The sequence below is a fragment of the Diabrotica undecimpunctata genome, chromosome 4, assembly GCF_040954645.1.
Source record: "Diabrotica undecimpunctata isolate CICGRU chromosome 4, icDiaUnde3, whole genome shotgun sequence".
NCBI classification, from domain to species: domain Eukaryota; kingdom Metazoa; phylum Arthropoda; class Insecta; order Coleoptera; family Chrysomelidae; genus Diabrotica; species Diabrotica undecimpunctata.
This window is the reverse complement of record NC_092806.1, coordinates 160532793-160554051: the sequence shown is the minus strand read 5'-3', so window position 1 is coordinate 160554051 and position 21259 is coordinate 160532793. Positions and strand designations below refer to the sequence as shown.

Sequence of the window (21259 nt, the reverse complement as noted above, 5' to 3'; positions counted from 1 at the left end):
TTTTATTTATATTTGTAGATTGTACATTTTATGACATCGTATTTTCAAAACAAAGGTACAGTATCCACTATTCTGTAAATTTCAGCATGACCAGTTCAAAATTCAAACCGATAACATTCTTATTAAAATTTGTTGTAATCTGCCAAAGTGTTGTACAAAGTAATCGATATGGCAACTCTGTTAGTATGACGTTTTGTTTAAAACGTTTCGAAGCCGAAAGTAATGCTATCTATGGAAGATAAATATTACCGATGTTTCAGATGGAGCCACCTCTCTAAAACACAATTTGACGAGACTTGTTTGACGAAATCTTTCATATGTTTAGGAATAAATATTCAACGTTTTATTGCAAATATTTTCCACTTTTACAGTTTTATATATGTTGTTATTAAAATTTTGTCCGGTTTCTTACCGGTAGCTTTATTATAAGCCGGAACAAATTATTTGTTCCTATTGTGGCAAACCTGTACATTCAAACATTTTCAAAAAATTCATAAGTAGTCCTTAGGATTATATCTTTATGTTGTAAGACAATTAACAAAATTCTATGTTTGGTTTTCCCGCTTTATACTTGGAAAAAAGTAGTTTCTTTGAGTTTTTTCGAAAACGAAAACATGAAGTTTGCTCAAAATTTGTCAAAATACTTCTAGTGATCATATATACCTTCTCAAATTTTTCCAAATTTTTTGAATGTGTAGTTTGTCTTTTGGGGGGTGCAAATCAACCTTAAATTATCATTGTCTCACGTTGATGATTTTGTTAAAAGTTTTTTGTTAATTCGTGCTGTAAAATTTGAAGTTTTTTTTATAAATTTCGTCCAAGATTCTATTATTTTGCCTAGTGCACTATTCTAATATATAAACAAAAAGAAACTCACCGATAGACGACTCTCGGCCAAAGCGTTAATGAACGTTTTAATCCTTTCGGTGGGTTGATGGAAATTTTTCAACGTTTTCTGCACCATGTTAACTCTCGGTTCGGTAGGAGTGTTCTCCGCTGTTGAGTTTGTGCTGCGGGAATCTCCCTTTTCGTCTTCGTAAGGATTGGGAGGTTGGTCCAGCTATACGATTAAACAAATTAGTTGAGACATTAAAGATAAACGTTTCATATTTCTTTCGTTACTTACCTGCAAGCCTCCGCTTAAAAACGCCGACTTCAGCCACTGACTCGACGACGTCTCTTCTTGGGCCAACGGGAGGCTCTGTCTCAAATTGAACGAGTGTAACCCCAACAGATATCCTAAATTTCTTTCGGTGTCTAGAATCATCAGACACACGTACAAATGGCTGAGATTGTTCGGCCTTACTTCCGTTTCCGGCTGGCAAAAGTTGCCGATCACGTAGTTTTCCATTAAGGCCATGAGCTGGCTGATTTGCGGACAATTGTTGATTATATGGCCCACTTCTTTGCCGGCGTATTTCTGTAGAATCTGAAAGAGGATGATTTATGCATATGCTGTAAATGCTCCAAATAAATATCTGAACCATTCTTTTGCGTTTCCAATTTATGCGCCAAATTTGACTGGACTATTAAAAGATCGTAAATGAACATTTACGATACTGTCACCAGTGAATAAATTAAAAAGTGGATTGACTTAAACAAACTTTAACACCACTCAATATTCGAGAAACCTAATTTGTGTAATTTCTGTATTTTTTTAAATCTTCATACTGCCATAATTTAAATCAGCACTTTTAAAAGAACACTGAAAACAGTTTCAAATAAATCCTGAACCTATCTTTTACTACCACCTATTCCCCCAATTTGACTGGACTATCAAAAAATCCTGTCGTCGGTGAATAAATTAAAAAATTGTGATCCATCCGGTTCCGTCGGCCATCTTCTTAGTATCGATTGTACTGTAGTGAGGGCAAAATCTACAGGTAGTTGGGACTCCTACAGAAATGCCCTTACTGAGTACAACAAAGAACTAAGAAAATCAAAAAGAAACTCGTGGAGAAAAATGTGCGAAGGGATAACAGAATTAGCCCCTGCACAACGGCTCCAAAAGGTTCTCTCAAAAGACCACACAAATGAAATTGGACTGATCAAAAAGCCGAATGGTGATTATACTGAGAGTCTAACGGAAACTATTAGAGAACTGTTAATGACCCATTTTCCTGGCTCTCAACAAATACAAGAAGATGAACCGCAAAGTGTGCAGCTGGCAGAGGCTCCAAGGGGCCTCAACAGATCCAGCAGGCAACTAGCGGAAAAAATCTTTACACAAAATAAAATCGAATTGGCCGTTAAAAGCTTTAAACCTTTTAAATCCCCTAGTAAGGACGGAATATTTTCTGCTTTACTCCAAAAAGGCTTCATGCAAATACAGCCGCAACTACAGCGGCTTTTCATAGCAAGTCTGGTGTTAGGTCACATTCCAAAAACTTGGAGGGACGCAAAGGTGGTATTTATAACAAAGGCGGGGAAACGTCCTACAGACGAAGCGAAGTCTTATCGTCCTATATGCCTGACCTCCTTTCTCCTAAAAAAAATGGAGAAACTAGTAGATTACTACATAAGAAGCGAAACATTAGCGAGGAAACCACTTCACAAACATCAGTTTGCCTACCAGACTGGCAAATCCACTATAAATGCTCTGAATTCGCTAGTCGAAAGAATTGAAAAGACAATAGTGGCAAAAGAAATAGCTATTTGCGCTTTCATTGACATAGAGGGAGCATTCGATAATACCTCTTTTGAATCCATAAAAAGAGCACTAGTAAAGAGGAGCATTGAAGTCTCACTAATACAATGGATTCAGTCAATGCTAAAAACGAGAATCATCACTGCTAGTATTGGAGGAGAATCTGTGACTGTGACAGCGGTAAAGGGGTGCCCTCAAGGGGGAGTATTATCGCCTCTGCTGTGGTCTTTGGTTGTGGATGACCTTCTCACTAAGTTGCATGATTCTGGTTTTATAACCCAAGGTTACGCAGATGACCTAGTTGTTACAATTAGAGGCAAGCATGACCAGACTATATCTAGTCTCATGCAAACTGCTCTTAACGAAATTAAAAGTTGGTGCTCGAAAGAGGGCTTAAATGTCAACCCCAGTAAAACGACTTTGATACCTTTCACAAGGCGACGTAAATACAATTTACAGGCTCCAACTATGAATGGCATCACATTAGACTATTCCAAGGAAGTAAAATATCTGGGGGTAACCCTAGATCAAAAACTCACCTGGAATAGTCATATTGAAAAAATTTTATCCAGAGCTTTGGTGGCAAGTTGGACCTGCCGCAAGACGTTTGGAAAAACTTGGGGCCTACAACCGAAAATGACTCTCTGGTCATATAAAACAATAATTAGGTCCATGGTCACATACGCATCATTCGTATGGTGGCCAAAAACACAACAAACAACAGCTAACGCCAAGCTTCAAAAAGTGCAGCGGCTAGCTTGTCTGGGAATCACAGGGGCAATGTCAACATGTCCCACTGCAGCTCTAGAGGCGATGCTGAACCTTCCTCCCTTGCAGTTCTGCATAAGGAGGGAGGCAGTAACTACCGCCTTAAAACTGCGACAGACACAAATAATGAAACCTGGAGATCTAGTTGGCCACCTGAAAATCTTAGAAGAAATTCCATTGGATTCTAAGGACATGCCGACAGATGTTATGCCAGTCAAATTCGACTTTGAAACACCCTTTGAAGTGGTCATAAAAAACCACCAAATGGGTGAAGAAATTGAACCAAAAGTGGAAGAAGGTTCACTCGTATGGTATACGGATGGATCTAAGATAGATGAAAGGGCAGGAGTGGGAGTTACTGGGCCCAATTTCAGGCTATCTAAATCTCTTGGAAACGCCCCAACTATCTTCCAGGCAGAAATACATGCTATAGACATAAGTGCCCAAGAATGTCTCAACCGAGACACCCGTAGGGCAAGAGACCTTAAAGGCTCTAAAGTCATTTACATGTGAGTCGAAGTTGGTTTGGGACTGTAAACAATCTCTCAAGAAGCTGGCGGAACGCAACAATGTAACTGTGATGTGGGTGCCTGGTCACAAGGGAATTGCAGGAAATGAGGAAGCTGACAGCCTCGCAAAAGAAGGAGCTAATACCCCATTCCAGGGTCCGGAACCCTTCTGTGGACTATCGAAAAGCCACATCAGAGAGGAACTCCGTACCTGGGAACTCAATCAACTAAGATCATATTGGTCTAACACACCAGGACAAAGGCAAGCAAAAAGGCTCATAAAAGTGTCGCCTACGGCAACAAACCGCCTTCTCGAAATGAGTAAAAAAGATATCAAAATGGTCACTGGCCTTCTCACTGGTCACTGCCCTCTGAGATATCATCTCAAGAAGATGGGCAAATCAGATAGTGAGAACTGTCGTTTCTGTCACAATGAAAAAGAAACGGCAGAACATATACTATGCAACTGCGTAGCACTGTTCTGCAAAAGACTAAAATTCCTAGGAGAGGTCAGTCTGGCGTCCTCTGACATAGGAAACAAGTCACCTAGGAAGCTAATCAACTTCATCAGAAGTATTGGCATTCTAGAGTTTAACTAGATTAAGGTATGTACAAAAGATCTCTATAGGTCGAAGTGCGGTGAGGCCGCATGGCCTTAACGACCTCACATAATCTAATCTAATCTAATCTAGTATCGATTGTTAACAAATAGGTCGTTAAAAAAGAAAGAGTGTCATTTGTGAGTACTCAACACATAATAAAATAATTGTTGTGGATTGAATATCGACAGTATTGTTGACTTAAAAACTGTTGCATAAAAAATATTATACTGGGGTGGTTTGATATTAATCTAGCTTAACACGTTGAGTGCCGATCACTCAATTCGGGATCAATCGGGTATCTTTCATGATACCGCCCATCTGATCGGAATAATGGTTGCATCCCCCTTATTTTCTTTAATATTTCAGCAGCTCTTAGGTCTGGTTACTGAACACGTGCTTTTGTTAGTTTCGCCGTGTGTTTTCTTGACGTGGTTTTAATTCGGTGTTAATTTTAAGACGCATTTAATTCTTTTGCTTTAAATATAGTGGAGTTTAAAAACTGTGGGACCAAAAATATTATACGAGTGTGTTTTGATATTAATCTAGCTTAACACGTTAAGTGCCGATTACTCAGGTAACTAAGAAATCGGGTCTCCAGAAAGACGCCACCCATTCCGATCAGAGTAATTGTTCCCAAACCACCAGCTATGACGAAGAACAGGAGTGGCTGATGCTGTAGAGAAAATAGCAATACTGAAGTCAAACTGGGCAGTCACGTGGCTCGAATAACAGATAATAGATGAACAAAGTGGATACTGGAATGTAGACCAAGAGATGATGCCTATCCAAGCAGATGTCGTCCACCAACACGTTGGACTAACCATCTAATACGTTGCGATAGGAATTGGATGCAAAAGGCACAAAATCGAAACAGATGGAAAATTATGAGGGAGATCTATGTCCAGCAATGGACAAGCGAAGATTGAATGATGAGGTTAGGTCGCTGATAACTTGGCGTGAACAAAAGACTTTGTCCATCCTTTGTTAATTTTGCGGTTTTTTGTTGGGGTTTTAATTTTTTAATAAAGCTGGAGCTTTTGGTCCAGCTTGTCAAAAAATACATTTATTAAAGAAAAAAATTAACTGAAGATTTTGTTTGCGAAATTATCACGGTTTCTGAGGATTGATAGCAGTGATGACGAATCTGTTTCGGATTTAGACGACTAAATCCTGATATCGGCACACAAACAGTCCAGTAGATCTCTACAGACAGTTATTGTTGTAGCTTTTTTTAGAGTTTAATGTAAATAATATGTTTCACATCTCTAAACATAGATGCCATCAACTTTTCAAGCAGATCTGTGCTTTATTCATTGTGCCTTAGCAGTTTTTCTCCATTTTTTATACTGATCTTTCGTCTTTGGTATGTAGAAATTGATTTATATTTCATCAACAATATCATATGGAGCTGACGAATTGAGAACGACACAACGAAAGATGGAGAGATTAATGCTTGGAATAAGCTTAAGAAATAGAATAAGAAACGAGGAAGTTCGTAGACGAACCGGAGTGGAAGACATTATCGAACATATTACAAGGCAAAAATGGAGATGGGCAGGACATGTTGCAAGAATTAAAGACGACAGTTGGACAAAAAAATTGCTTGAGTGGAGACCACGGGCTGACAAGCGAAGCCGAGGAAGACCCCCAACGCGATGGACCGACGACCTCAAAAGAATCGTGACCAATTGGATAGCAGAGGCGCAGAACAGAAGCAGATGGAAAAGTCTAGAGGAGGCCTATGTTCAACAATGGACATATGATCATCATATGATGATGATCATATGGAGCTTAATGTTGAGTAGTTAACAAAATAATAAAAAAAAACGATGTTTCATAAAAAAACTTACCTCATTAACGGACGAATTATCACATCTAAAATCTTGAACATCATACACTTTATTATTAATGACGACCCACCGTCCACCGTCCAGGTTGTGATTCTCCAAGTCAGCTTGTCGTATCAACGGTAAATCTTCGTACAATTTGTGAGTAATACTGTTGGGTTTAGTTTGCGTAATGCCAGGCCAGGCGATATCGTCGGCGTCGTGCAGCTCTATGTCGGGCATCAGTCTACAAAGCCTGTCGATGGATTTAAGGACGTCGCTGAAGGTGTTCAGCCAGTTCATATTGATCAGAAACAACTCGGTCTCTTGTTCTAACAGGATTAGGCTTACGATCAATTCAGGCAGCAACACTCCTATAGGAATAAGAAATATATTAATCACTTAACCCTTTCACAATCATTTGAAACCTTTATTAAGGAGTAAACACATGCAACAACCTCAAAAAGTATCTTGTGAGGTTAGAAAAAGCATCGAACAAATTAAGTGGCTTATAAAAGAAGCTGTATACGAAGACTAGCTGCAAAGTTTTCGATTGAAGATGGTCCAAGTGAATAAGTACCCAATATAGCAACAGTTTATCGCAGCAGAGAGAAAAAACTAACATTTCAAAAAATGATAAGAGTGATGTTAAAATAAAGTAGCGAATTAATAAAATGTCTTAGAAGCTGTATACGAGGGCAAGATAAAAACTTCTAGATTGAAGATGGCCCACGCGAATAAGTACCTATAACAGCAACAGTTTATTGCAACAAAGAAGAAAATCCAGCATTTTATTATCAGGAAGAGAACTTGGTATTTTGCTAAGGCAAAAAAAAATGTCAAAGAAAAATGGGTACACATCCAGTTACTGGCGACTTTTATAAACAGTTTTATAGACCTTTAATGTGTTTAAATACGAGAAAAACCTCAAAAAATGATAGTGTGGGTTTACAATAAAGCACCGAACTAATTAAGTGGCTTAGAAAAGAAGCTGTATGCGAAGGCAAGTTGAAAAGTCCTGTGTTTCGTGAGTAAATGATATTTTTATCAATGAAATTACTATTTTACTACGTTGACACGAATATTGGAATATGCACTTGATCATAAACCACTTGAAGACGGTCCACGTGAATAAGAATCCAACGCAGCAACCACCGAAGAAAACATCGAAAAAATATGCAATACAATTACAGCATATCACCAAATAAAGCTGTATGGGACTATAAACAACTCAGATCACGTACAAAAGTATATTTTATAATAATTTGAACACAGAAACATATATTTCTTACCTATTAGATCACTTTTCAAGATCTGCATCACTATTAGAAAATTCTTGGGGTTTCCTACGCAAGTATCGTAAGCAGTGTTAAGCGTCATGGTCACGAAACAGCTAAAGCAGTCTAAATACTTCATCAGCAGCGTTTCTGCTGAATCTTGACAGTCCATCGACTTGGAATATATTTTTCCTATCAATAATCGTTGAAACCTTTGAAGCAACTTTAAACTCGGCGATGGGAGGAACTTTTGGGAAGGCAGCTTGCCCGTCATTCCGATTTCCTTCACGGTCGATTGCGTAACAACACTTATGTTTCTGTAAAAAAATAATTAACCGCAACTTCAACACTTTTATTGACATATTTATGATTATCGGCAAACTTCAGAGTTGTTTTAGTAAATTTTTTATCAGAACAAAGAAATTTTACTTTATTATTACTGATTTTATCAGTTTTAAAGTAATTATGGATTTAAACTTACCTAACCAATTGTCGTACGAGATATAGCAGAGGTATCGTTATGTGCGAAGAAGATTGTTCGAAATTTTCATCGGCGTTTGCAAGCTCGGAAGCTTCTGAGTTCAAAGCTTCGTTCAAAGCTGTTTCCAGACCACCGTCTGCCATCAGACTCCACACTAGAAGGTCAGTCATGAACCTATGACCGGATTTACACATTTTCGGTTCCATATCTAAAAACACGTAGAATTTTAATTCTTTTGTGAAACTGGTGTTTCGTTTGAACAATATAAATCTGTTACATTGTTAATCCGACAAGATCAAAATTTTTACCTGTATTAAGTAGTAAAGACGATAATGTCCTCGCTCGACCATTAGCTGTGGGCAAGAGCACGGACCATCCGGTTTGCAAAGCTGCTTGGGCCGCGGCTTGCACTGTAGGCAAAATTTTTATAGCACTTGCCAAATAGACAACTTGAGATTTCAAATTTGCCAACAGTTTGCTGTTAGGGCCCAAACCGACTGATTTGGCGTCGAGATTATTAGTAATAATACTGTGCAGCTGTAAAAGAAACAAAAAAAATTAATTTATTATATTTAGAAGCTCTTTATTTGCTACTGAAAAGATGTGATACATAACAAAATTATTAGGAAGAATATATCAAGAAAGAAAATGTGTCGCTAACAATACTACCAGCGTGATTTTGTTTCTTAAAAATCATTAAAACACCAGTTATTTGTGATTTTTTCATCGAATAATATAATTAGCAATATACTTCAGAAACTTACTTGAAGTTGTAACAACTTTAAAGTTGAAATCGCGAGGCATTCCTTATCTTGTGTAGACGGATTATGGACTACTACCAGTTCCAGAATTTGATCAAGCAATCTAGAAAAAGAATGAATTTTTAAAATGAGAATGATTAATAAAAGAATATTTTCTTTAAAATCGTTCCGCTTCTTCACATCTTTAAATCACAACAGGCATATTGGTTCAAATCTTGTCTGCTTGTTTTCCTTTAAAAGGTCCTATCCTCGCTAGAAATAATTTTTCTATCGCTCCTTAATGCATACGAAATCAGAAAACGAGAGATTTCTTTCGATTTTTCATATTTTTTCTATTAATCACTTAAATTTTCGAAAAAAAAAAGAATTCATATTTTTATACGAAATATATAAAATGTCAAAATACTATACTGTTACGATAGCATTGCTACGCCACTGACGAGTCTCGCTACCAATCGTCTGACGTCACGAGCAGACTAATAGGCATCGAGCAAAAAGACAAAAGAGGGAATCTAATTGTTATGAAAAGGCGACCAAAAAAGTGGCCTCTGATGGCGGACATATCCGGAAATGCGAATGCACCAAATTTAAATTTTCCGACACTTATTAACAGTAGCTATAAAATAGTTTTCAGAATGTGTCTTAGACGAGAAAATTTTAATTAAATATTAACGATGACAGTCTAAAATGTGAAACAATTGTTAAAAAACTTCAATATAAATAAGATTTCATGTGACAGTTGGGACAAATAATAACATAACCCAACTAAAATGTGATTTCTTGTCTTTCCTTGTTTAATTTGGCCTCTCAAGATGGCACTTCCTGTCTAACAATATTTTTGCCCCCACTACCTTTACATTCCCTCTTTTGTCTTTTTGCTCGATGCTAATAGGACTTTTCATCTAAAAATAGTGTCAGCCATTTTTTTCGAACAGACATTTTGTAAACAGATTAGGTTAGTAATATAAATAATACAGATAATTAATATAAAAAATACCAAAGAAAGTCTAATTATTGAAAAAAATAAAGTGCCAAAATTAGCAAATCAATTTTTTTTAGCGGTGTTGCTATGGAATATGTAAGAGTGGTACACCCTCTAAATCATTTAAAGACAATACATATATTATTTTATACATTTTCTAATGTAGGCTTCTTATTGTTACCACCTTTTTTTTAATTTGAATTTGACTCTGTCAAGGTGTAATGACAACTGACAGAGGATAGACAGACAGACACGAAGTAGGAATAAAGTTATGTGAACGACATTGTGTATTATTTTTCATTTCTTAAAAAATTGAAGACATCCTTCTACACTAAACCCTTTATTTCTTTATAAACAATGTTATTTCTTTATTAATTAAGAAACATTTAGAAATAAAGCCTACATACAAGAAGGAAGATGAAGAACACATTTATAAACCAGTACGTATGACGTATGATATATATTATACGATACGTCATTGTCAAATCTGTCTGTACGAAAAACATGGCGGCTGATGAAAAGTTCTACAGCCTGTGGAGCAAATCGAATGTTCGAATTACGAGCCTTGTCGCCTTTCAGACTATTCAAGGGGACCGAGAAGCTGGTCGAACGAGAACCGTTAGCTGGAGTTCTCGATAACTGAACAAACCATATAAATAGAGAATTTTTATTGTAAGAGTCAGTCTGACACAAGCGCGTATTGTTGTCGGGAAATATAAAAACTTATAATAAATATGTATTATATAAATTAATGATGTTTCAGTATTTGTATAACACACATTTTAACAATATAAAATATTGTTAAAATAAGGGTAAAATTCTTAATAAATTGGACATTAATAGAATCGCGTGACAATACACAAATTAATTGTATTTATACAAAGATTTTACTTACTTGAAAGTCTGTTCTGAGAGATCTATAACAAACGGAAGCGAAGTTTTAGGCACAAATGAGTTGACGTCGGTCCAACAGAAACTCTGAGAAGGCCCACAAGATATTCCCACGATTCTTTGTCCTTTCAGAGACTCGATCATCTTCGGTTGTTGGATGTAAATATCGGGCGTTTCGAATAGTTGCTTGTTTTCGTTTTTGCCCCAACCGTATATTTCTCCCGTGTCTGTTAAAGCTAGAATGTGAGCAGTGCCTAAACTAATAGAAACGACGCGTTTGTCTTGCAGGATTTCAACTGGTTCCGGGATGCGAATGTGGTCTTCGTTCGGTTGGCCTAACCGCCAACCCTCTCCCTAGAGAAAAAATTAATTTGCTTGGAAAAGTATTTAAATATTTTGATTTTATTATTTTTAATATTTCTAACATATGACCTTATTTGGTTATTTATTTTAATTACTAATTTCATTTTCGACATTCTGTAAATTTCCCTCGTTAAAATTGTCTATATTCATATTTTTTCAGTCAAACCAATCCGTATGTGGGAAAATCATCCCAAAACTTCATAAGACTTATCTCATTTGTTGCGTCTCTCAAAAAGAGTGCACTTGTCCTTATAAAAAATTAACAGTCTCCTCTTCGCTGGAAATTGGCCAGAATCACTGAGTTATATTGTGGCACTGACGGCATTGTAGTATTGTACGCGTTGTTAGTCTGAGGACAGCTCCAGATGGCTTCCCACAACGTCCGATGGTCAAAATATGCCCATTGGCTATATGTTAATAAATTTTGTTTGTTCTTACTTCATTCTATTACTATTATATTTATATTTTATTGTTCATTCGTTACACTAATAATTTTAGGTGTTCTAAAAACATTTGTTTTTCTCTAAAAACATGTTTTTAGAAGGGGAGAATGTTAGTGTATTTCTTTTGTGCTGATAACAATTTATGAGTTATGCCAATTAAATTATATTCACATAATTAACCAAAAAAATGAAGGAAAAATAACGGTTCGTTCCGTTTGAGTATTATAATGAAAAGGGTACCAAAATCTTGAAAAAAAACTATCAACATAAGACTTACCTTTCCCCAAGTATAAAGTTTTCCTTCGCTGGATAACGCCACGCTGAAATGCGCTCCACAATAAACGTCCGTTATCTCCACGTCTTGCAATTTTTCTATCAACCTAGGTATTTTAGAACTTTCTGAGCCTCCTCTGCCTAGTTTGCCGTAGTCGCCGTCTCCCCAACTATAAACTTTACCTGTAAAAACGATAGACCGATAAAAACAATCGTTTCTAGGTTATTTTCAAGCATACCTTGACTGGTTACACAGAGCGTATGAGCATCCCCAGAACCGCATGCTACTTTAGCGACGTGCTGACCGGATAATCCAGCTACTAGGGTCGGTACTAAACAGTCTTCACAGGTGCCATGACCCAGTCTTCCATAATAGCCTTTACCCCAGGTGTACAGGGAACCGTTCGCAGATATGGCGGCACTGCACAATAAAAAGATATCGATCATTTATGACAATTATAATATAAATAATATAATAATAAAAAAATGCGCATCTGGAAGGGTAAACCTCTGCACGGACGACATCGCAATGAAGTCAAGACTATGTCGACAATATAGCGTCGAACTATTGGTTGATATCAGGAAAGATGTTCCCAGAAACAGAAGGTTCATTACTCACCATCCAGGATCAGGTTATACCTACCAAAAATTACTTGAAATATATCGTCAACGACCTTCAGGTCCAAAACGACAAATGCCGATATGGATGTCAAGCCCAAGAAACCATCCAACATCTTACTGGGGCTGCCAGGCATTTGCTGCAACTGAATATAAATCCTTCTGAAGATCCTTCATCAAGAGATAACTTTTAAACTGGGACTACAAACAAACCATCTCCCATATTATCAATACGTTCCTGAGAGTATGCTTGAGAATGACAACTACAAGCTACACTGGGATCGCACTGTGCTCACAGACTGTAAACTGTAGCACATAATAGACCAGATCTCGTGCTAGTTAATATACTAACGAGACAAATAACACTATTCGATGTGGCGATACCTAACAACAATAATCTGTGTGTTAAGTACAACGAAAAGATCGCCAAGTACAGAGATATGGAAGTACAAATAAGAAGACAATGGAGAATGGAAAGTACTCAGACGATACCTATTATTCTTTCTACCACTGGAGTCATTCTGAAGAAACTACTAGAAAACTGTGCTACTTTCGACGTCCAGATGCGTGCGAAAATTTTTGGGAGATACACCGACGTACCAAGTCACCTAGGACTCGATAACATGGAAAGAGTCCCACCAGAGCTCAATCCTTTTGATACCGTAGGTATCTGGGATGAGTGAATTTTCCCCTTGTTTCAAAAGGTTTCAGTGTTTTATTGTTACATAAAATGAATTTCCATCAAGTAACGGTCGAAACTATCACTTATTTAAAATCAATAAAATTACCTGTAGGTGGCGCCACATTCAATCTCAACTATATCTTTCTCCAACAAAGCTTGTATTACAGTGGGTTCTTCTCTAAAAGTAGTATCACCATGACCTGTAAAGAAAACGACAATATAAACGTTTTGTGTGAAAAGTGCTTGTTTAAAATTGACTCACCCAAACGACCGCCATCGCCGTTACCCCACGAATACACCTCAGACTTTTTTGTCAGAGCCATAAAATGCTTGCCTTCCGTGTGAGAAGCTATTTTTGTAATTTCTATATCTTTTAAACCTGAAAGAGGCGTTGAAGATTAAAACGAATAACTAAAGTTTATGTCGAAAACCAATTCAGTAAATATTTACCTTCTATGACTTGAGGACATTGGGTCTCGGAGGTGAAATACATAAAATACACTTTGCCGGAACAACTGAGTATCAAAATACCTCTGTCGGAACAACACAGTTGTTTGATTGTCAGATCTGCGATGGCCTCGCAACTTTGCGGTCCTGTTCCGATCGCCCAAGAAAGCCAACCCCATCCCCACACTCTTTGGCCGTTGAAATAATAGGATGACTAAAAAAGTGCGATTACATATATCTACTCCTTTTACAAACTGAATCTAACGACATAAAAACACAATTAAATCACATCAAACCAACCCGGCATTGGGATCAACGTTGTCAGATGCTTTTTTTTTAATTCTTAACCCTACTATGACATTGTTTTCAGTATTTAAGTGTTCAGTTTCAATATTCAATGAAGTTCTAAGAAAAGTAATATGCACATTTTGTTAAAAAAATACAATTTTATTAGTTGTTATTAAAATAATGTTTTGTTATTGCTAAAAAAATAATATGTATCTGATTATAGTTTAACGATAAAAGAAACACGAATTTAATTGAAAATACTCTATATTTGACGTTAAGATTTCCTCTTCGGCACGCTTTCCTTTTGAAAGCTTTCGATTTATCCTAAAGCGCGAAATTTTATTTCGCAATTTTAAAATTTAATAAAATATATGTACGCCACTGGATGGCAAGTGCCATCAAGTTTATTAAATATCGCACAGTTTTTACTTCGTTAGATTGTGACTGGAATAATAAGGTAAAGTCTGTCTAGAAATGTATAGACTAGGTAAATAAAAATAAAAACTTTAAGGAGAAGTATTATTTAGTGACAATACTAGTTTTAAACAGTTTTTCGGCCCAGTAGAAATATGTTTTAAATTATGTTGGTAAACAGAAATTTAAAACATTTTATAGAAAGAGAATGGTAACGTTCAAAACCACTAGAAACTGTCACCTTTTATCTTCTTAAAAGTGAAAATAAAAGATGATCAACAATAAAGGATATCTATGAAAGGAAATTCACAGAAGAAATTTATACATCTAATGGAAGTTCAAAAAACCTTACATGCTTCCAAGTCATTTATTAGTGTCACAAATCATTTAAATCACTAGAAAATGTCACTTTTTATCTTTCTAGTGGAAGTAAGAAATATAAAGATCAAAACTGATCACTTTCTAGATACACAAACTAAAATAGAAAAGATCTACATTCTAATTAATGTTCTGTAGCATGTACTGTTGTCAAAATCACTCTAAATGTCATTCTTTAGTATACACAGCAAAAAAGGGCATTTTTACTTTTTTTTTAGCGAAAATAAAAGGTGTGAAGATCAACAATGCAGCATATTTTTTAAATAAACGGACAGAGCAATGATATACATCCTGCTGAAAGCTCTACAGCATCATTATATTACTAAATTACTAGAAAATATCACTATTTATCTTTCTAGTGGAAATAAGAAGTAGAAAGATCAACAGTGGTGACTTTCTATGAAAACGAACTCCTATAGAAAAGATCCATATCCTGCTGGAAGCTCTGTAGCATCATTTTGATCTCAACGTTAATAGAAAATGTCACTCTTTATCCTTTTAGAGGAAATAAAAGGTATAACGATCACTTCATGTCACTTTATCACACTTTTTATCATCTTAGTGGAAATAAAAGGTATGAAGATCAACAATAAAGTATATATATGGAAAGGAACTCAGAAAGTAAAGATCTGCATCCTGCCAAGAGATCTGTAGCATCATACTGTTGTCAAAATCACTATAAAATGTCACTTTTATGTTTCTAGTTAAAATAAGAAGTATAAAGTTTAACAGTAATGACTTTCTAGGTAAATAAACTCCCCTAGAAAAAATCTATATCCTGCTGGAAGTTCTGGAACATCTACTGTTATCAAAATCACTATAATATGTCATTTTTGATCTTCTTAATCGAAATAAAAGGTATAAAGATCACTTTATGTCACCTAGTGTCACTTTTTATCATTTCAATGGAAATAAAAGATACAAATGAAGCACATTTAGGAAAGGGAACATGAAAACTACACATCTTCATCCTGCTGAAAGCTCTACAACATCATACTGTTGCCAAAATCACTAGAAACTGACACTTTTTATCGTTTTATCATAGAAATAGAAAGAGCTAGAAAGTACAACAGTGATGACTTCCTAGGCAAAGCATCTCCAAGAGTAAAGATAAGCATATCTATGAGATGGAACTCATAGAACATGGAACTACATCCTATTAGAAGCTCTATAGCATCATACTGTTACTAAAATCGCTAGAAAATGTTACTTTTTATCTTTTTGGTGGAAATTTAAGCTATAAAAGTCACCAATGAAGAATATCTATGAAAAGGAACTCAGAGAATAAGGATCTACATGATCTTGGGAGCTATACAAGAGTCTAGTATTGTCAAAATCACTAGAAATGTCACTGTTTATCTTCTTGGCGGAAACAAACAGTATAAAGATGACCAATATAGCATATCTATGAAAGGGAAATCACAAAACAAAGATATATATGTTCTGATGCATATTCAGAGAACTATATAGGTTCCGAAGCAATCTACTAGTGAGCCAAAACCCTTTGGTACTGCATACAAGCAGCAAAAGGCCTGGCAGAAAGCAACAGGACAATTGTGAAGTAAGTACCAGCTCATAATGGTAAAAATGATCATAGAAAGTTGATATATTTGCATATATGATTTTCCTGGTACCAGAATTCATGCGAATTAAACTCTAGATCCAACTGTTATTAAAATCACAGTATAAGACATGTTTCTCAAATGACACTACCAACAGGCAGATAAATCGTTTAAAAAGGTAAAAAATGAAGATTTTGGGACAGACTTTACGCAATTATCAAAAATTGTGGGTTTATGTAATGTAGTTTTCACTTACCTTATTAAAAGATAAAGGCGGGACATGCGAGCTTGCCAACCTATCTAAATGCGCCATAATACACACAGCAGCTTGTCTTAAGTCTATTTCACAGTCTTCGGCATCAGGCAACTCCAGCAAATCCAAATATATCTTTGAACTACTTTCCAACTGATCACTCTCGTCTTTGTTACCGAAAATAGTCTGAGACGGTTTGATTTCAGAGAGCCTCCTGATGAATGGCAAGAGAGGGGCGCTAGCCCCGTCTTCAGTCGATCTGTTATCAGTTATGTGGGTTTTCTTATTCCATAGTGTTAGTAACAATAAAACTACGTCGAGAACACTGCTCAATGTCGCTTTTTGCAAAGCGAATTCTAATAGTAGGTTTAAGGAAATGTTTTGGTCTTCTATTGGAACTGTACAATACTGTCTTTCACTAGATAGATCCCTGTAAAATATTTATATAAGTAGTAATTGTCATTATCGTTTTCCAAATATTAAGAAATTTATGACTGAAAGACATATTTGGTTAATTAAGATCATAGAAGGTGGTTTAATGCAGGTGTAGATCTTATAGATGACAAGAGATGCTAAAGGCCAATCAAAACAAATTAATATCTAAGAAATTAAGTACATAATGTGAAAATTAGTAGAGTACTATAAAGAGTGGGGTCTGGTAATAACAATTTGCTATTTGAAGGAGAAAATCAAGAAACAAAATCATGCAAAACATATAAATACTTGGTTATAAAAATTACTAAGGATGGAATTGAAAGGTTGTAAAAGAAAAGTATCTTCTTGCTAAATAACATAGACAAGAATATTTCAAAAGAAAATAAAAGAGGAATATATAATACTTTAGACTAAATTGGACTTGTAATAGAGTGTAGCAGCTGTATATGGATATGTTGAAGATTTGATTTTCAGTAGCAGAATCCTATAATCCAACAGGGACAACTAACAACAAATTTAGAAAGTATACAATACATTCGAATGTATTGTTTTCTGATGGAAGAATTAAAGCGTCATCACAAACAATGGTTAAGATCATACACACAAATATGTAGCTGACCATATTGAAGTGATGACCAGTTTGGTTGGCTGCTCCAGAAAACATAAAAAATCCACAAAATCTTCAGATTCACAGATATTTTCTAGTAAAATAAATGATGTAAAACATAAAACACTTACCCTGTGACAACTTGCTTCAAAAATTTGATTGATCTTTCTACTACTTCCAACCACACCGGCGATACATCATTCTGCTCAAACAAAGTAGCCACAGGCAGGAGTCTAAGGGCATCTAATGATTCGTTCAATAATTCGCTACAGAGATCGATGTCCTCACCCAATCGCCATGCTCGTTTCAGGAAAGCAAAGGAAAAATTTAGTGCAGCTCGTGACCCAACCTGTAGAACGATAACACATATATAAATATAGCAAATGGGTGAATATACCCATTACTCACCTGTGCCAAACTGGTGGCAGGATCTGCATTGGACATCTTCTTAATTTTGGCTGTTAATTTGGCATCTGAGGGTTCCATACTTGCTTTTCTGGTAAATATTGAATGTTCTATTTCAAGAGGATGGGGTGCTCGATTCAAGGCGATAAAATACCGCTTGAATATTAGTAAGCGATAGTGAAGCCTAATTGATGATAAAGTAGAGTCAGCTGCTTCAGCACACAGTGATTCTTGCTGTTGGTTTAAGCTGCAGATGCTTTCAGACAGTTGGTCTGTCGCTGGGATAAAAAATTTAGAACATAAGTATTTAATTAAAGTCTAATTTATTATTTTGTGTTCAAAAATATTAAAATTGCTACTTTTTATCTTCTTGGTGGAAATAAAAGGTATAACAATCTACCATAATGACTTTTTAAGAAAAGGAACTGAAAGAGTAACAATCTACATTCTGCAGGAAGATCTGTAACATTCTAAAGCTGTCACAACCACTAGTAAAGTCAGTTTTTATCTTTTTGGTAGAAATAAAAGATATAAAGATCAACGTTAATAACTTTCTATGAAAGGGAGTCACAGAATAAATTTCTACATCTATTGAAAGCTCTACATTAGCCAACTATTGTTAAAATCACTAGAAAATGTCACTTTGTAATTAAAAAAAAATGAAAAATGAAGTATATCTATGAAAAATAATTCACAGAGCAACAATTGACATCTCTTTGGAAGCTCTGTAGGATCCTACTCTTATCAAAATCATTAGAAAATCCCATTTTTTATATTCTTGGTGGAAATAAAAGGTGTAAAGAGCAATAATGAAGCATATCTATAAAAAAGAATTCATAGAGGAAAGATCTACATTCTACTTGAAGCTCATGGAGCCTTAAAGTGTCTAGAGTCATTTACTAATGAGCTTAAAAATTTTTGGGACTGCTCACAATCGTCAAAATAACTTTCAGTAAGCAACAAGACTTAAGATAAAAAGTTGATATATTTGCAATAGAGAAAACAAATATGATTTTTGTAGTACCAGAGTTGTTCTGGGTTGCAAAAATAACAGACAGAAGAGAACAAACAATACATTGAAATCTCGCTTAAATAATACTCTATGTGCTGAGAACAAAAAGATTGTTATATTACAAACCTACATTGCCTCTTTATTTGACTATTGTCTCAAAGATTTGTGCTAAAAAAACAGTGATCCCTGTTGCTTTTGTGAAAATGAAAAGGACACTTCAGGATTTACACTATGTGCATATATCATTGTTATAGTAAGGCTTTCAATGTTATTCTTGTGAATAATACATAAAAAACTTATTATTTTTCATAGTTTACAGTAAATGTACTCACTAGGTTGAGGTCCCCAATCCCACCTATATAGTAAAGACTCAATAGATGGAAATTTTTCTTTATATGAGACATTATTCTGGGTAGATTCTTCAGCATCCAGCTTTTGGCATGGTTGACAATTGCAACCACTAAGTGGACCACAAATTCCATCACAACATGTACAAGTTAATACCTGAAATCAACAAATAAATAATTAAATATGTAGGCAACTGCTAGAACAAAAATATTAGTTTTGAGTTGTGTTTTACAATGGCTTAGGAAAATACTGGTTGCCATAGTAAATATCACATCTTAAATCAAGTAGATATTATATTTAATAGGCTATGAATATAAATACAAACACTCTTAATATTTAAGTACATTTTCAAGACAACAAAAACTTAGAAAAACATATATTTACATGCTCAAGGACTATTGTAATAATATAAAAACAGATTCTTGAATATAATTTTTGAGATAATTCAATACTTTACCCTTTGCCCGCAGTAATATTTCCCGAATTCCCCTTGTTTTGCAGTCACCCCAGCACTATTCAGTCTGCCAACAGAGAAGTCCCCTGTTAGCTCTCCGTCTGTAATCAACCCATTCCAGCAGTTTATCAAGTTGTCCTGAGAGGTAAATAAGGTTTCTAAATTTGTTTTAAGCCATTTTATGTCCAATCGGGGCTGAGGCCTCAATGTTGTCTCACAATGAGACATTTTAGGCGAGTATCTACAAACGAATTTGAGTTAAAATCATAACATAATATCGATGAGATTGAAGATTTTGTAGTTTTATCTTCCATTATTATTAAGACAATGAGGTTTATTCATTCAATAAATTAATATTTACCGTACCTTGCAAATTGTAAACATTTTTGTCAAAGTAACTTGACACGGAACTGACAAGTTGTCGATTGTGACAGTAATGACATTAAGTTGTTGCACTGTTGCCAGATCTTAGAAAGGAAAGGAAAACAGGAATTTGAAATAGGCAACTTATTATACATTACATCGATGGTATCCTGGTTACTGTTTTCCACAAAATTGATGGGGATGGAAACTTACAACATCTATTTATTCGTATAGGAATATTGGAAGTATATAAAATCAGTTATAAACAGAGGAATATTAGAAGTATATAAAATCAGTTATAAACAGACACCTAATGAAAACTTACACATTGTACAAGTGTTTAACTTAGAATTTTTAAATCCAATATTAAAAGCAGTTTAAGTTTTCTGACTTAACAAATCATGCACGTTGTCGCAAAAAAATTGCAATCATTTTATTTTGAGTTTTAAATTTATATTTGTTTTATGTATATATAACATTTATTTCTTCGTTCCAATATGCGATTCGAACAGTTTTAATCAATTTACAACATTTTACTCCATCGCAATATTCTCGTAGTAGGTACATACCTACAGCATACAGAATACCTCTTTTAAACTTCTATTTATGACAAATAGCTTTTTGAGAGACATATTCATGGACAATGTGGTTTCACTTATGTAATTTTCTTCCCTTTTGCCTATTTTTGTATGAATAATTTTAAGCAACAACAATTTTTAAGGCTTGTTTCGTTGAAGAAACATAAACTTTTAACTATTCCCTCGTACAGGATTTGACAGTTAAGTAGGAGGGGAATTAGGTCCAAACATCTATGAAATTTGGCAACAGGGCGTAGTACATAAAATATTATTTATCATCATTGTTTAGTGCACCACATTTGAAAAATTGATTTATTTGGTATGTTGTAAATTATCAAGAAAGGGTTCGGAATGACTGCAACATACACCGAAATAATTTTAGCGAGTTGTATCTTAATCCTTCCGTTTCTTTATGAAGCAAGTTCAGCTTTCAGATACCACTTAAAATTTTTCCTTTATTATGCCTTGGTTATGGTAAATTCAGTTATACTCATCCCCGTTTACTGCTTTATGCCTGGAAATGTGAAAAATTTGCTGTAGGTATATTAATTTCAGATTGAGTTACATAGGTTTGGTTTGTTTGTGTTATAAA

General features: G+C 35.2%; 2 protein-coding genes across 2 annotated transcripts in view; one reads left to right on the top strand and one right to left on the bottom strand.

The window, feature by feature from the left end:
• HERC2 (E3 ubiquitin-protein ligase HERC2) overlaps positions 1 to 20178 on the bottom strand; it is a 77298-nt gene extending 57120 nt beyond the window's left edge. Inside the window, exons 1-19 of the mRNA XM_072530828.1 lie at positions 20093 to 20178; positions 19730 to 19967; positions 19257 to 19428; positions 17916 to 18190; positions 17639 to 17856; positions 16469 to 16895; positions 13574 to 13784; positions 13386 to 13502; positions 13230 to 13323; positions 12063 to 12244; positions 11828 to 12006; positions 10749 to 11098; positions 8875 to 8974; positions 8419 to 8647; positions 8111 to 8318; positions 7645 to 7946; positions 6377 to 6726; positions 1127 to 1429; positions 878 to 1060 (exon numbers count right to left, since the gene is read on the bottom strand). Of these exons, the coding sequence (XP_072386929.1) occupies positions 878 to 1060; positions 1127 to 1429; positions 6377 to 6726; positions 7645 to 7946; positions 8111 to 8318; positions 8419 to 8647; positions 8875 to 8974; positions 10749 to 11098; positions 11828 to 12006; positions 12063 to 12244; positions 13230 to 13323; positions 13386 to 13502; positions 13574 to 13784; positions 16469 to 16895; positions 17639 to 17856; positions 17916 to 18190; positions 19257 to 19428; positions 19730 to 19954 (4125 nt within the window). The 5' untranslated portion in view covers positions 19955 to 19967; positions 20093 to 20178. The remainder of the gene's footprint in view (positions 1 to 877; positions 1061 to 1126; positions 1430 to 6376; positions 6727 to 7644; positions 7947 to 8110; positions 8319 to 8418; positions 8648 to 8874; positions 8975 to 10748; positions 11099 to 11827; positions 12007 to 12062; positions 12245 to 13229; positions 13324 to 13385; positions 13503 to 13573; positions 13785 to 16468; positions 16896 to 17638; positions 17857 to 17915; positions 18191 to 19256; positions 19429 to 19729; positions 19968 to 20092) is intronic.
• Positions 20179 to 20924: 746 nt separating this feature from the next.
• The window catches only part of Agpat1 (1-Acylglycerol-3-phosphate O-acyltransferase 1), a 67931-nt gene continuing 67596 nt past the window's right edge, over positions 20925 to 21259 (top strand). The window contains exon 1 of the mRNA XM_072530827.1: positions 20925 to 21203. Coding sequence (XP_072386928.1) covers positions 21019 to 21203 — 185 coding nt within the window. The 5' untranslated portion in view covers positions 20925 to 21018. The remainder of the gene's footprint in view (positions 21204 to 21259) is intronic.